The sequence below is a fragment of the Trichosurus vulpecula genome, chromosome 1 (genome assembly GCF_011100635.1).
Source record: "Trichosurus vulpecula isolate mTriVul1 chromosome 1, mTriVul1.pri, whole genome shotgun sequence".
NCBI classification, from domain to species: domain Eukaryota; kingdom Metazoa; phylum Chordata; class Mammalia; order Diprotodontia; family Phalangeridae; genus Trichosurus; species Trichosurus vulpecula.
Window position 1 is genome coordinate 559,132,100 of NC_050573.1, and position 15,314 is coordinate 559,147,413.

At 39.6% G+C, this 15,314-nt stretch overlaps 1 protein-coding gene across 1 annotated transcript; it reads left to right on the forward strand.

The window, feature by feature from the left end:
* The first annotated feature begins 753 nt into the window (after window positions 1–753).
* LOC118841804 (zinc finger protein 454-like) lies at window positions 754–14,812 on the forward strand. Its single transcript, XM_036749449.1, has 6 exons — window positions 754–851; window positions 5,588–6,084; window positions 7,013–7,101; window positions 11,933–12,059; window positions 12,502–12,585; window positions 12,955–14,812. Exons 1-6 carry the CDS (start codon window positions 754–756, stop codon window positions 14,187–14,189), a joined length of 2,130 nt encoding a protein of 709 aa, XP_036605344.1. The 3' UTR covers window positions 14,190–14,812.
* Window positions 14,813–15,314: the final 502 nt, after the last annotated feature.

Consider the following 15,314-nt stretch of genomic DNA (forward strand, 5'->3'; position numbering starts at 1 on the left):
GCCCCGCCCTAGCCAGGCTGGCCTCAGAATCTGGGAGACCTCCGGACAAACCTGGCTAGGAGATTCTGGGCGAGTCACTTATGCTTTGTTCCCTAAGCGGTTTTCTAAGATTGCCGCGCCACTGCCGATGTACGTGTGGTCCTCCCGGCAATTTTCTAATCCTGTTTTTTGTGCAAAGTCCAATACAAAAGGTCAGCAAAGGTCCGGTACAAAAACCAAGTGACCTCGGGAGATACTTGGCAGGGTAACTTTCGTCCTGACGACGTCGGAGCCGGGAGGAATCTCAAGAGAACACCAGGTGGCGCTGTGGACAGCGCGCCAGGCCTGGAGTCAGGAGACTCCTCTCCCTGAATCTGGCCTCAGACACTTACGAGATCTGTGACGTGGGGGAAGTAACTTAACTGTGTGCCTCAGTTTCCTCACCTTCAAAATAAGCTGGAGGAGGAAATGGCAAAGCACTCCACTATTTCTGCCAAGAAAACCCCAGATGGGGTCACGAAGACGCGGACACGATTAAAACGATTAAACAGTCCAAACGCCTCGTTTTACGGAAAAGGAAACTGCGGCACACAGACGGATACAATGTTACTATTCATTTAGATCCGGCGCTGAGGCTGGCACTCAAGGCTTCTCTGTCTCCACGGTTCGGCCCCCATTTAAAGGTTGGGAAGCGATGAGCTTCCGGGAAAGGGCGTGCCCAGAGGGCGGAGGGAACGGTAGATCGCAGGGAGTCTGCGCACTGGGGGCTTGAGGATGCCGCCCTCTGTGTCCGTCATTACCGTAAATGTCGGATCGGAAGCGGCGTCAGTGAGCCCTCGGTCTCCCAGGCGAGTCAGACGTACAGACTACAGGTATTGGTGACCAGGCCTCAGCACCCCTCCTCTCCCCTTCCCCCTCCGACTCCTCGCTGGGCGTTCCCACCTCGCGTACCCCCGAGAGGAGCCCAGTCGTTCCCCACTTGAGGGGTCTGGCTTTTCGGTACCGTAACTCTTGCTCATGCAGTGATTGTGAGCGCAGGCCTGGGCTCAGGGAGGGAGCCGCAGCGCTGTAGGCGAACTCCGCTCGAAGTACTTTTGTCCTCACCCGCTTTCCGTACGTTTGCCTCTTCGCGTACTTCTTCGTTCTGCTTCATTCACGGTCCTGACTGTCAGTGACACCCACCCTGGGAGGGAAGAGGGCTCTGGGGGAGGGGCGAATGGAGGTGCCCAGTGCGAGCCGAACTCCGTGGTCGGTGGATAGAATTTTTTTTGGGAGGAGGGGCGTGTCTGTGAATGAGGAAAAAACTACATTCTTATTTCCACCAACCTCTAACTCAGATGTTTAAAAAATATTTTGATAATTATTTTAATGTGTATCACTTTTATTTGTAATCCTGTTTATTTTATTTTTATGCATTTAAAAATGTTCTGAAAAGGGGTCCGTGACGGGCAAAAGTGCTCTTTTAACCCTGCTCTTACGGAAATCTAGCATTTCGTTCAATTATGAATTTTTGAAATGATTATTCCGAGATGGGGTCCATAGCCCTTACCAGACCTGCAAAGGGATCTGTCTCACACACGCACACGCACACGCTCTGCTCAGACTTCAATTTACCATTTCCTATAATTACGAATATTTTTAAAAATTCTGACGTATTCCATAGGTTTGATCAGATGGTTAAAAGTGTCCATGACACAGCCACACACAAAGGGTCAAGAAGAATCTTTGGTTAAAGTAGAGAAGAGATAGTGAGAAGGGGAGGTAGAAAGGATGGAAAAAAGGGGGAGAATGAGAGAATGAGCAGACTAACATCACTCGAGGACTTAAGCGAACTTATGTTTGTACTGTGTCTGGCACGTAAAGTACTCGATAAATGCTCGTTATATCACCAGTACCCTGGGCTCCCAGTCTGTCACCTTCAGTTCCCAGGAACTCCGTTTTTACTTTACAGAAAACCACAGGCAGATATGATCTCGCCCTCACCAGTAATTTCCACCTCCATGAGCTAAAGCTCTGAAATTTCTCTCGGATCTTTTATCCTTCAATATCTACCTCTGTTTCTTTCTTTAAACTTATTTTTTTTTTGTCTTCATTCTGGCATCTCAAGTCACTCTACCCTCCCTGCTTTTCTAGTCCATCACCCTGGCAGTGGTCTCCTTTTCCCTCCCTTAGGAATCTCAAAACTCTAATTAACGGGTTTGCTTTATACTGTCTCCTGTCTCCTTGTCCTGTTCCCTTACATGTCTCACCAGACCCTATTCCTAGGTTACCTCGTGCCATCCACCTCCTCTTGTGCTGCTGAACAGTGCTGAAACTGTGCCCTACACGGTTTTGTTGCCTGATGTCAGATGGACTTTTACTGCTGCAAGGTCATGTTTTTGCTTTCTATTGTAGAACTCCTCATGATATCTGTGCCGAACCTTTTCTTCTCATTCGGTTGAGTTGGTGCAGTGAGTTCTGAGCCTGGATTCAGTAAGACCTGATTTCAGATTCAGTCTCAGATTCTCACTAGCTGTGTGACCCTGAACAGATCACTTAATCTCTATTTGCCTCAGTCTCCTCAACTGTAAAGTGGTAATAGTAATACCTACCTTTCAGGGTTGGATCAAATGAGACAATATGTGTAAAGTGCTTAGCATGGCACCTGGCCTATTGTTGAAAATATATAAATGCTTACTCCCTTGCCTTCTCTTCCCCGAGTACCTCCCTGTCCCCCTCAGCAGAGCTCCTTCTACATAGCTCTCTCTTTTGTTAAAATTTTATTTAAAATTTAATTCCTTTTAAATTGATTTATTTATTTCTATGTGGCTCTCTTGACAAAGGTTCTCTTCCTACTTTATAGAGGAAGGAGAGGCTCTCAATTGTGTCTTTCCTTCTTTCCCCAATTCTATTCCTCAAATCCACTCAACGTTTTCTTGGTTCTCTCCAGTGTCCGATAAAAAATGTGCCAACTCTTTTATTCTTATGCCTTTATTCCCATCCATTCCCTTCTCTTGGATTTTGTCCCTTAGCTCATCTTTTTTTCCTTAAATTTTCCACCTCTCTAACTCCTACTGACTTCTTCCCTGTGGCTACAGACATATGCAAATTTATTAAATATTAAAAATAAAGCTTCACTTGACCCCTTCATTCTCTCAGTTTTCTCTCATCCCTTTCACAACAAATCTAGAAAAAGCTATTTGTACACCTTGCCTTTCTTCCCTTTCTTCCAACTTACTTCTTAATCACTTGCATTCTGGATTCTCACCCCACTACTCAACTAAAACAACTCTCACCAAGCTTATCAATGGTCTCTTAATTGCCAAGTCCTGTGACTTTTTCTCCTTGACTCTATAGTACATAACACTGTGGACAACCCCTTCTTGGATATTGTTTGAATATCTGTTTGATCCTTCTGATTTGTTGATCTTTGATCTGTTTGATCCTTTTCAGTCTCCTTTGAAGGATCATTACCCGTGTCTCACTTCTCTGCATGAGTGTAACCCAGATCCTGTACCCTCTACTCTCAGTTGGTAAGCATTTATTAAGCTTCTGCTATGTGCCAGGTGCTATGCTAAGTGCTATCTCTGTCTGCCTCTCACCAACTCTTCTGAGTTCAACTGTTATCTCTAAGCAGATGACTCCTAAATCTACGCACCTAGTACTAATGTATCCTGAGCTTTAGTCCCTTATGACCTGTTCAAGATGGATGCCCTATGGACATCTCAAACTCATGGTGTCTAAATGGAAACAGTCTCACTTTCCTTAAACTCATCCCTTTACCTAATTTCCATAATTTTGTTGAAGGCACCACCATCTTAGTCATCATAAACCAGATTTGTCACTTTGCTATCAACCTCAACTCTTCTTCTCTCTCTTCCTCCCTTCCTCCCCTAGCCAAATAATTGCCAAGTCTTGTTGATTCTACTCCCACAATACCTCTTGTATCCTTCATCTTTCTATTCACAAGGCTACTACCCTAGTTCAGTCCTTCATTACCTTTTGCCCAGATTATTACAATGGCCTTTAAAATTGGAATCTACTTCTAATATCACCTCTCCCCTTCCGAAAATGCAGGTTTGACTGTATCACACACCTTTTCAATAAGCTTTGGTGGCTTCCTACCTCATTTAGGATAAAAGTCAATCTCTGTCACATATATCCTTTCATAGTTTGGCTCTAACTTGTCTTTCTAGACTGATTTCCCCACACATGATGCATTAGAGCTGAATTGGCTGTGCTGTTTCCTGCACATGACATTCCACCTCTTTGCCTTTTCGTTCAGGTTGAACCTCATATGTGAAGTGCTCTCTCTCCTCACTTCTGTCTCTTGGAATCCTCTGCCCCTGCCCAATGGCCCTTCCTGATTCCCCAGTTTTTAGGGATTTTTAAAAGAAACTGGTGTGTGTACACACACACACACACACACACACACACACACGTATATGTAATTTTGCATTTACATATCTATACATGTTGTTTTGCCTCACCAGAATGTAACTTCTTAAGAAGATTTACCTTTTCGTTCTTGTCCTTCCAGGGCCTTCTAGGTTCCTTTCACATAGCAGGCAATTAAATGATTGTTAAATCGGATTGAATTTTGGAATAGAATTCTTTGTAACAACTTGATTTAAAGAAATAAGATTTTCTGGCTCGGACAGCTATTAGACAACTACACTTTTTTCTATGTTTCCTTGGTGACTTGAAGTAATTGTTTCTTTTGTGGGTGCATAAATTGTCGTAAATAGCTCCCTTTTCTTCCTTGACAAATAACAGTTTCCTTTCAGTGTTCTAATTAGAAATTTCTGGGTCGTACAATAAACAAAAAAAATTTGCTTCCCCCCCTCATAGGACTGTTTACTTGGAAATGCCCAACAATCTAGGTATTTTTGGTAAAGGAGAATTTATCATTTCCCCCCAATGTTAGGTTTTTTTGATTGTTGATAAGGACATTTTTAGACATATGGATGTACGGCCTATGTTATTATTAAACAAAGAATTTTTCTTTTTATATAGAACTAGGTTGGTTCATTGTAGGCTAATGCAATTTGTTACAGCTTTGGATTCATTGTTATATTCAAATCCCTGTTCTTTCTCAACAGTGTTCATAAATTAAACATTTATTGCATATCTACAATATTCAAGGTATCATACCAGATACAGTCTCTTTTCTTGTAGAATTTTATAGCCCAGGCAAAATACTTATTTTTTAGCTTTGAGTAACATGAATGTGGTGAGAAGCAGATCCAGTTTGTGTGTTTCTCTGTATGTCTATGTCTATATAATGGTGGTGGTGTGTATATTCATTTCAGTATAAAGGCAAAGAGCACTGGTCTGAGAGTCTGGAGATATCCATGTTATTTGGTTTTCTTCATCTAACCAGATCATGTTTGTTAGGCCATGGTTACATGGTTGATATAGGGAAACCATAAAGAACTCTAAAATTCTGTAAACCGTAATGCCCTATGTAATTGTGTTATTTTGTATACTTGATCCAGTGTTATCCCCTGCTTGGTTTGTAGGTAATTTGTATATTGAAAATCTTTTAGCAGTCTTTGTAGGAGCTAGACAATAGATAGTTTGACTAAGATTTCTTGATTGTGTATTGATCTTGTATTCTTGCCAACAGCAAACCCTCAGGAATGTGTGCAAGTATCCAGCCTGGGTCTGAAGGTAACTGGATCCCTACAGATATCAAGTCCACTGTGATGGTCTCAGATAGAGAGCTGTTGTCCCTGGATAAGATGTCCATCTCTCTGAGCTCCCAAATCATGGATATACATAAACAAGACAGGTTACAGAGAACAAATTTCCCCAGGGAACATGTTAACATTCTAGAAAGAGAAAGGTTTAATCCAGAGGCTTCTCGCCAGAGCTTCAGGTGTTTTCCATACCCAGAGAGAGCTGGACCTCGTGAGGCTGTGAACCAGCTTTGGGAACTCTGCCTTCAGTGGCTGAGGCCAGAGATTCACACAAAGGAAGAGATCCTGGAACTCCTGGTGCTGGAGCAATTCCTGACCATCTTGCCCAGTGAGATCAGGATTTGGGTGAAGTCACAACATCCAGAGAACATTGAGGAGGTGGTCATCTTGGTGGAAGATTTGACCCAAATGCTTAAGGAGGAAGGTAAGTTAATGAAGTATACCATAAGAGAACAAAATCTCTTCAGATTGTGAGACATAAGAAGAGACAATCCAGGAACAGCGTTGGAGAAACAGTAGTGAAGGAAAAACACAGTCAGGAGAAAGGAGATCTTTGGACTGGGGGGAGTGAGGAAGCAGGTACTATTATTATTCAGTTTCCATTCTGGTCTTCTCTCATGTTATCTAGCCTAGTCGCTTTCTTATCACTTGACGCTGTGCAAACAATTGGCCACAAAATGGAAGAAGTTCTTCATGCACTGTTCATAAGTGTAGTGACAGCGGAAATAATCAATTTTCACAGAGATTACCTCTCAAGGTTTATAACATGCCCATCCATCAACCAATCTTGGTGTTGGGCTTAATAATAATTTTTATTTTTTAAAAAAAATATTTTTAAAAGCTCTGTGAGGTAAGAAAGATTGATGTGGTTATCCCAGTTTTGGAGATGAGAAAATTAAGGTATAGTATGCATTATCAGTTGACTTGCTATAAGGGTTGCACAAATAGATTAAGTTTTTGGATCGCAGTTCTTTTAACTCTCATCCTATGCTCTTTTATCTAGGCCATGTTTCCTCCCTGACAGAAGATAAAAATTTTCTATGAAGCCATTTTCTGTAAGAAACTCAGCAAAATTGATTTCGTTTCATATTCTATGAGATATAAAAATAAATATTTCCTTGTGAAATGGGGAGGTAACCATGACAGATACCTAGAATTAAGCATTTCCTGCGATATAAAATATTAGAAACAATTTTGAAATCAGTGCATTCAAACCAGAATTCTGTCACTGGAAACTTGCTGTTACTGAAAAGACATTGTCAGAGCTCTAGAACCATAGGCAGCACTACCTTTCTCTCTGAATTTGTTAGGAGCTGGGGACTGATCCTATTTTCATCCTTTGTCCTCTGTAGCTTTGCATTCTCAAGATTCTGTCTTTCTCCAAGATGGGAACACAGAGAAAGAAGAAAAGTCTGCTCTGTTTCCACCAGCTAGATTTCAGGTGAGTGGAATGTATTCTCCCTTTCCAAAAATGCCATCTTAGTTCTAAGTGTATTCACATTTCATTCGTTTTTAGTAGTGCTTCTGTGTCTAACCAAGTCATGTCCAGAGTTCTAAGTCTTTTATTTTCTCCCAAGAGACTGAGCCCATCCTGGTTGATAGATTCATTGGGAATATGCTTCACATCCTGGTGCCTTCTCTACTTAACCTGCACTCATTCATTTATGTTTTTATCTCAGTACTAAGCTGGTCTTCCGGAGGGATATAAAAGAAACATGAAATATAGTCCTTGGTATCACAAAGACTTCACCTCCTTATTAGAATAACAAGGCCAACATTTGGGAAAGTAAAGAGCAATTGAAGTACATGGCAAATATGTGCCAAAATATGTGCTCTGGAACACAAGCCATGTAACTAACTGTTAAAAGAAGAAACCTAGCTTACTAAATGGTAACAGTAAGGAACAGGTGTAAAAGCACTCACCGGGACTGGGACTAACGTTCTGTTATTTGGGTAACAAATCCTGCAGTGAAAATTAGCCAAATGCTCAGTCATACTCAAAATGCTATTCTTAGAATTATAATTTCACATCACTGATGATATTCTAACCGTGATATGTGAAAACAAAGGGTTGGCCAGTAACTCGTTAAAGGTTATATATTCTAACACATTTTTAAACATGCTTTCTGGATTAGGCAGTTGAAGAAGTTGTGTTTTAGTCTGTGGGACCACTTTCCCCTTAAAATTCGCAAGCCGTACATGGGCTATAGGGATTTTCTTTTTCTCCAAAGCGTTTGCTAGATCATGGTAAAAGCAAGAAGTTAAACTTCAGACTAATTAAATGCTTTTTGCTAACAATTTTTGATCGAAGGTGTTACAGTTGTATTCCAACTCTATCATTTTACAAATGAAGAAAATGACGCTCAGAGATTATGATTTGTTGGCAAGAATAACCATTATCTATGAATGTACTGAATATGAGTAGAAATTGCCTGTGTTTTAATGGGTGACTAAAAAGCATCTTCAAAGTGCATGTAGTTTTGGTTAGAGATTCATGTGTCTGCCAAAATGATTTTCTTAAAGTGCAGATTTGACCATGTCACCTCACTACTCAGTACACTTTAGTGGCTCCCTTCTACCCTCAGAATCAAATATAAAATCCTTTGTTTAACATTTAAAGCTCTTCACAGCCTGGTCCCTTCTTACCTTTCCAGTCTTCTTACACTTTATTCCCCTCCAATTATTTTTTGATCTAGCCACATTGCTATTCCTCACATGGGATGCTCCCATCTTGGAATGTTCTTATTGCCACCTCCTCAGTTCCCTGGCTTCCTTCAAGATTCAGTTCAAATCCCGCCTTCTAAAGGAGACTTTTACTATTCCCTCCTGTCACCAGTGTCTTCCCACCAAGGTTATCTTCCATTCACACTGTATACATCTTTTATGTGCCTAGTTATTTGTATGTTTTCTCTCCCACTAGGATGCGAGCTCCCTGAGGACAGGGACCATGCTTTTGCTTTCTTTTTATACCTTTTGCTTAGCACAGTGCCTAGCACATAGTGCTTAATAAATTCTTGTTTACCACACTCATTGATTGATTGAATGGTTTTATTGTATTTGATGTTAAGAAATAATCAACTGTCACTTCTTACTGGTGATATGGAAATTCAAATTCATAAGTAAGCACTAATTCTTATTTTTGTTATTGAACTTCTGTCACCAGCCTTTTTCCCCCCTCATTTTTAATATCTTATATTTTCCAATTACATGTAAGGACAATTTTTAACCTTCATGTTTTATAAAATTTTGAGTTCCAAATTTTCTTGCTCCCTCTCTCCCTAAGATGGTAAGCAATTTGATATAGGTTATATATTGCAATCATGTAAAACCTATTTCCATATTACTCATGTTGTGAAAGAAGAAACTGTTTGCAAAAATAATTACAGCTTGCAAAAGGAAAAAAAAAACCACACACAAAAAAGAAAGTGAAAATAACATGCCTTGATCTGCATTCAGATTCCATCAGTTCTTTCTCTGGATGTTCACCAACCTTTTTAATAGAAGTGTTAGTAAGTAGCAAAAATGGACTTTGCTACAAATAGTAAAGTGCTCAAAAATGAGGAGGAGGTACCAAAGTCCTTTACAAACTGAATAGTATGTCTTTGAAACAGTCTAAGATCATCTATATTAATAAAGCAGTTGGATTCCAGCAGAAATAATTTTAGCAAAGCTTTTAATCAAGTATCTCATATTATTCATGTGGAGAGAATGAAGGGATGAATTTGATTCCTAGGTGTTTTGAACTGGTAGAGGCTTTAGGGAATCATCTTGTCCAACACTTTCATTTTATGGATGAGGAAACAGATATAGAGTCCAGAGAAGTAAAGTGATGCTAGATCACTAGATAATTAGTAGCAGAACTGAAACCTAGAACTCAGCTCCTTTCTCTACCAATCCAGTGCTCTTTCGATTGTATTCTCCTGTGTAGGCCGTAAGTAAGTAACATCACACCATAAACAATAGTATTTTTTTTGTTTGTTTGAAAAGGAAATTAGTGAAGTTGAGGAACCATAAAGTCATGTTATCATATTTATTGTCAACAAGGATTTGTTGAGTTTTCTAGCTAGAAGGGAGTAAACTGTTAAAAATCAAGGCCAAACTAGAAACGAGCTAAGAAAATACTACTTGGAGATACAGCAACTCTCAACTGACTTATCTGAAGAACTCTGAAAGATGAATAATAAAGTGAAGATATTGACTTTGTCTTTCACCATTTCTTGGAGAAGTTTTAACTAATGTAAGAATTCCCATAATGAGGAGGCCAGAAGGTCCCAGAAAGTCTTTCAGCCAGAAAATACTTGATCTCCTTGGCACACAGAGAGATAGGGTTGCCAGGGATGCCATTGTGTCTGGGGGGAGTGGGAGAAGCTGGGGCTCTTCTACCATAAAGTCTTTGGGGAATATGTTTTGATTTAGGGAGAGCCAGACTTCCATTGAGGTGATTATGCCTGGCACATTTGTTATTTAGTTGTTTCAATCATGTCTGACTCTTCGTGACTTCATTTTGGGGTTTTCTTGGAGAGATACTGGAGTGGTTTGCCATTTCCTTCTCCAGCTCATTTGACAGATGAGGATTTGTCACTTCCTTCCCCATCTCATTGCACTTGAGGAAACTGAGGCAAACAGCATTAAATGACTTGCCCAGGGTTTCACAGCTAGTAAGTATCCGAGGCCAGATCTTAATTCAGAAAGATGAGTCTTCCTAGCTCCTATGTCACCTAGCTGACCCTGTCCCGGTGGAACTTAATAAATATTTATTTATTGATTTCTTAGGAAAGAGGCTAATTTCTAATATTCTATATTAGGCATTTTATGACTTAGTGCCTAGACTAAAGACACTAGAGTGTCTTTATTCAATATGATACCTACTTTTTTTTTGCAATAGGGGAAGCATAGCAGATATCCCAGGTTTTACTGTTTACATGAAATCCTACCGTTAGCAGTGGAAAGCCTTCAACATGTTGCATAGATTCTCTTTGGAGGATTTATGGAAATATTGGGCAAAAATTGAATGTTATTTCTGGTTGCAACCTGCTCTTATGAAAGGGGTGTATGTATTGATGACATTTTTGCTCTCCGAAGGTTTTTGAAATGGTCTAGACCTGGTCCCAGGCAACAAAGAACAGATTTATTTTTCAATATTTGGTGGAGTGGAAAAAAGCTGAGGTTCATCCAAGAGAAGCCGTTGGAGAATATGGTATGATTTAGTGACAACCAAGCTTTCATTGAGATAATATGGAAAGAGATGAGGAAAAAGTTCATAGTTGATCAGAATTCCTATTAGTGAAGAGGGCACAGGACATAGAAGGGAGGATACAGGAGATTATATATTCATTTGTTTCAGGTGAGTTGGATAGAACAAGGACTTAGGTGGATTTTTAAAGGATATATTTGTACTGGGAATAACCAGAATTTGAGGAGGAATGTGCAGAAGGAAAGAAATGAGTAGAGACTCATTCTTAGCTTTAGTCATAGAGGAACCATACTTTCTGGTCTGATCCTTATATTTTGGTGGGATGGGATGGGGATTGTTATTATTTTTGAGTCCATATTCTTCCCTATATGTATTAATACTGACAGAAAAGGGAAATTTTGATGAAAGCATCTTGTTGATAGGAGAGGAATTATGGATAAGAAGTTATTTTAAAGACCATATAGTATATTTTGTTATTAAACTGGTAACATTGGAGGTATGAATGATTCTGTTGGATAATAAATAATCTTTGATTAATATCAGAGGGTTGTAACTATGTTGTATTTAATTGGAAATTAATATTTGGAGTGAGATTGATGTTAGTGTTAACCACATCCGTCTTAGGGTGAGTTTTATTCATTCTTTGGGTTTTAGTGAATGTCTCATTTACAATTCACCCTCTCTCCTTAGAAGACAAGTAACAAGGGTAGACTTGAGCAAATTAACAGCATGCTGTATGTCCCAGGGGATCCTTGAATAGGAACAAGAATTGTGAGACTAATTAATAGAGGTAAGTTCCTGCTGTCTAATAGGATTCAGTGCTTCTCAGAATTTTAAGTTCCATAAAAGCAGGAGGCATATCACATTCTTCTGTTGTATTCGCCACGCCCACTGCCAATTCGGATATAAGTGATGCCCGTGGTAACTACATCTAGTAGATTACAAATTATATTGTTACTTTGCTATTTTATCAATGTCTTACACACTATTCATTTCTTCAGTGCTGCCAGCCTCACCCTTATGAATAATGTAGGGAACTAGCTGGTCCTGGGCAAGCAGAAATGTGTTTGTGTTTCAGGAATCAGTGACATTCAAAGATGTTGTTCCAGACTTCACTTGGGAAGAACTTGTGCAGCTGGACCCTGTTGAGCAGGACCTATACAGAGATGTGTTGCTGGAGAACTATAGGAACTTGGTTTTTCTTGGTAAATTTGCCCCTTATGACTCAAAATCACTGATTTTTAAAGACTATAGGCTTTCAAAAGCATTAAATAGAGTTTATTTTTTAGTGTAGAAGCCAGAGAATATTGATCCTTTTGTAGTGTAGAACTGAAAATGGGGCAGTTTCTTCCCCCCATTATTAACCTGGATACTATCCTTTTCCATTCCTTTATCCTTTTGTGTCCAAATTTTCTGCCAAGAGCCCAGTGCAATATTTCCACAGGTAGGAGATTTGTATTCTCCTCAGCCCTATGGTCCATCCTCCTTTATTTTATGGGGATATAATACTGAGTACCCTCGAAGTCCTTTAAATTGTGGCTAATTAGCTTATTCTCTCCTCTCTAAATATGTAGAGTTTTGGATTGTATTTTGAAATGATTTTTCTGCCACACAAATATCCATTTCACTTTTCTTTTCCATGAATAGGGCTTTCAGCTTCCAAACCAGATGTCATCACCCAGTTGGAACATGGGGAAGTGCCATGGATGCTAGAAAGTGAAGCCCTAAGAGGTACTTGTCTGTTTGAGTAAATGAAAACTAGCCAATAGGAGTTTATTGCAAGCGACAGCTCATTTTGTCTGTCAGAAAGAAAACACATTGGAAATGTTGATCCAAGAAGCTCTTCAAAACCTTTAGGACCTGTTGACAGGGGCTGAGAGCATCTTAAATTCCTCATCCAGAAAATGGTGATTATTATAATATTTTTGCTACCTATTTCACAGGGTTGTTTTGAGAAAAGTATATTGTTAACCTTAAAGCAGCTATAGAAATAAGAACGATTTCATCAGAGGCATTTTTCCCCTCATTTTGTTATTCCACTTCTACCACAACAGTTTCCTTCTGCCACAGGCGACATTGATGTTGTTAAACTTCTTTCAGATTCTGACATCAGTCTTGAAGCCAAGGCATCATTTGAAAAGTGGGAAACATCTGTGGAAGGATCACCTCAGGGAGCAACAATGGAAAGACCCAGAAAATATAGTTCTTGGAACTTCAAACTGAGAGAAGCCGTTCACTGTTATGGGAGACTAGTGAGGCAGCAAGGCTACCATGAGCATTTGAAGCAAGAAACTGTCATACCTAAGGAAATCTCCAGTAATGAGAAAAGCTTTGAGGGTAATGAATTTGGGAGAAGTTTCAGCCTGAGACCAATCCTAGATACAGAACAGAGTCATGTAGTAAAAAACATCTGTAAATATGACACCTATGGAAAGAACTTCAAAGATAATTTAGGGCTAATTAAGTGTCAAAGAATCTGCACAGGAAAGAAACCTTTTCTGTATAATGAATTTGGGAAAGCCTTTAGCCACATTTCACAACTTAATCTTCATTATGACCATCATTTTGGAGAGAAACCCTATACATGTAATGAATGTAGCAAAACGTTTACCAAGTGGGTAAACATTGCTGAACATGAGAGAATTCATTCTGAAGACCGTCCGGATTATTATAAATGTAATAAATGTAGTAAAAGCTTTACCAAGAAGTCAGACCTTACTCAACATCAGCAACCTCATTTTAGAGAGAAACCCTTTAACTGTAATGAATGTGGGAGAATTTCACAATTTAATGTTCATTATGCCCATCATTCTGGAGAGAGGCCTTTTACGTGTAATGAATGTGGAAAAGCCTTCATCAAGTGGGCAAATCTTACTGAACATCAGAGAATTCATTCTGGAGAGAAACCTTATAAATGTAATGGATGTGGGAAAGCCTTTACCAAACGATCAAATCTTACTCGACATCAGCATACTCATGTTGGATTGAAACCATTTAAGTGTAATGAATGTGGAAAAGACTATAGCTACTTTTCTCAACTTAATCTTCATCAAAGAATTCATTCTGGCGAGAAGCCCTATAAATGTAATGAATGTGAAAAAGCCTTTACTAAGCGGGCCAACTTAAATCAACATCAGAAAATTCACTCTGGAGAGAAACCATACAAATGTAATGAATGTCACAAAGCCTTTGCCAAGCAGGCAAACCTGACTCGACATCATAGAATTCATTCTGGAGAGAAACCCTACAAATGTAATGACTGTGGCAAAGCATTCACCCAGAGGGCACATGTTACTCAACATCAGAGAATTCATATGGGAAAGAAACATTATTGAAAGTATCGATGGTCAGAAGTTTCAATCTGAGAGCACATCTTAGCATAAAAGAAAGTGTAATGAAGAGAAACCTTGGAAATACAATGATTCATGATTTTTATTCAGATTTCTTTGTCCTTTTCGGAATCATAGACTACCTGACTGTACAATTTGCATTCTGTTCTTAGTTCTGTTGTCTAGGGCCAAGTAAAATGGGCTTCAAAACAGAACTACAGAACCAAAGAGCTACCCACTACTTTAAAGGCTATCCAGTCCAATCTACCCAACCAGGGATCCCTTCTACAGCATCCCTAACAAGTGGGTTTTCCATCTTCTTCATGAAAACCTCTAATGAGAGTAAACCCACTGTCTCCCAAGGTAGCCTATTCCACTTTTTGTTATCTCTTCCTTGTTAATCATTCTTTATGTCCACCAAATTTAAACCTGGCTCTCTGCAGTGTCCACCCATTTCTCTCAGTTCTGCAGATGGGGCCAAGCAAAACAACTTGAATCCCTCATCTGTATGATAACCTGTCAGTATTAGAAAGACAGTTATGTTCCTTCTGTGTCTTAATTCCCCTGACTCTATGTGCCTCATTCCTTTAACCAGTCCTTGTCTGGATATTTTCAAATCTTACCCTCCTACTCACCCTCTACTAGAATGTTTCCTTATATCTTTTTCTGATGTCATCTAAATATGACTTGACCAAGATAAAATATAATGGAGCTATTACTTTACTTGTTCTGCATACTTTGCATCTCTTAATGCAGCCTTGAATAGAATGGAAGTTCCTGAGTAGCACTATGACTAGCAAGAGCTGCCACGTTATTTTGATGTAGTGGAATTAACTCAGCGTTGAATCTGTAGAAAGCCTGTAAAGTAGAACACACAGTGAGCAGAAAGACAAGGTGTCCATGTTGTGGCCCATCGTCTGTCAATGAAGAGTTTTGTCTACTCCTTGGAATTGTCTGCTTCAGGGGATGCTTCCTTCTGAGTGATTTGCAATTTGAATGCTCTAGTGGGTAAGCTCTGGAGAGATTGCTTGGTTGCACCAGAAAGTATAGACTTAGTTATCAGTATCTCTAAGTTTGACAGTAGTGGAAGCAGTTAACAGTACCTGATGAAGCCCTTTCCATCTAAGCTCC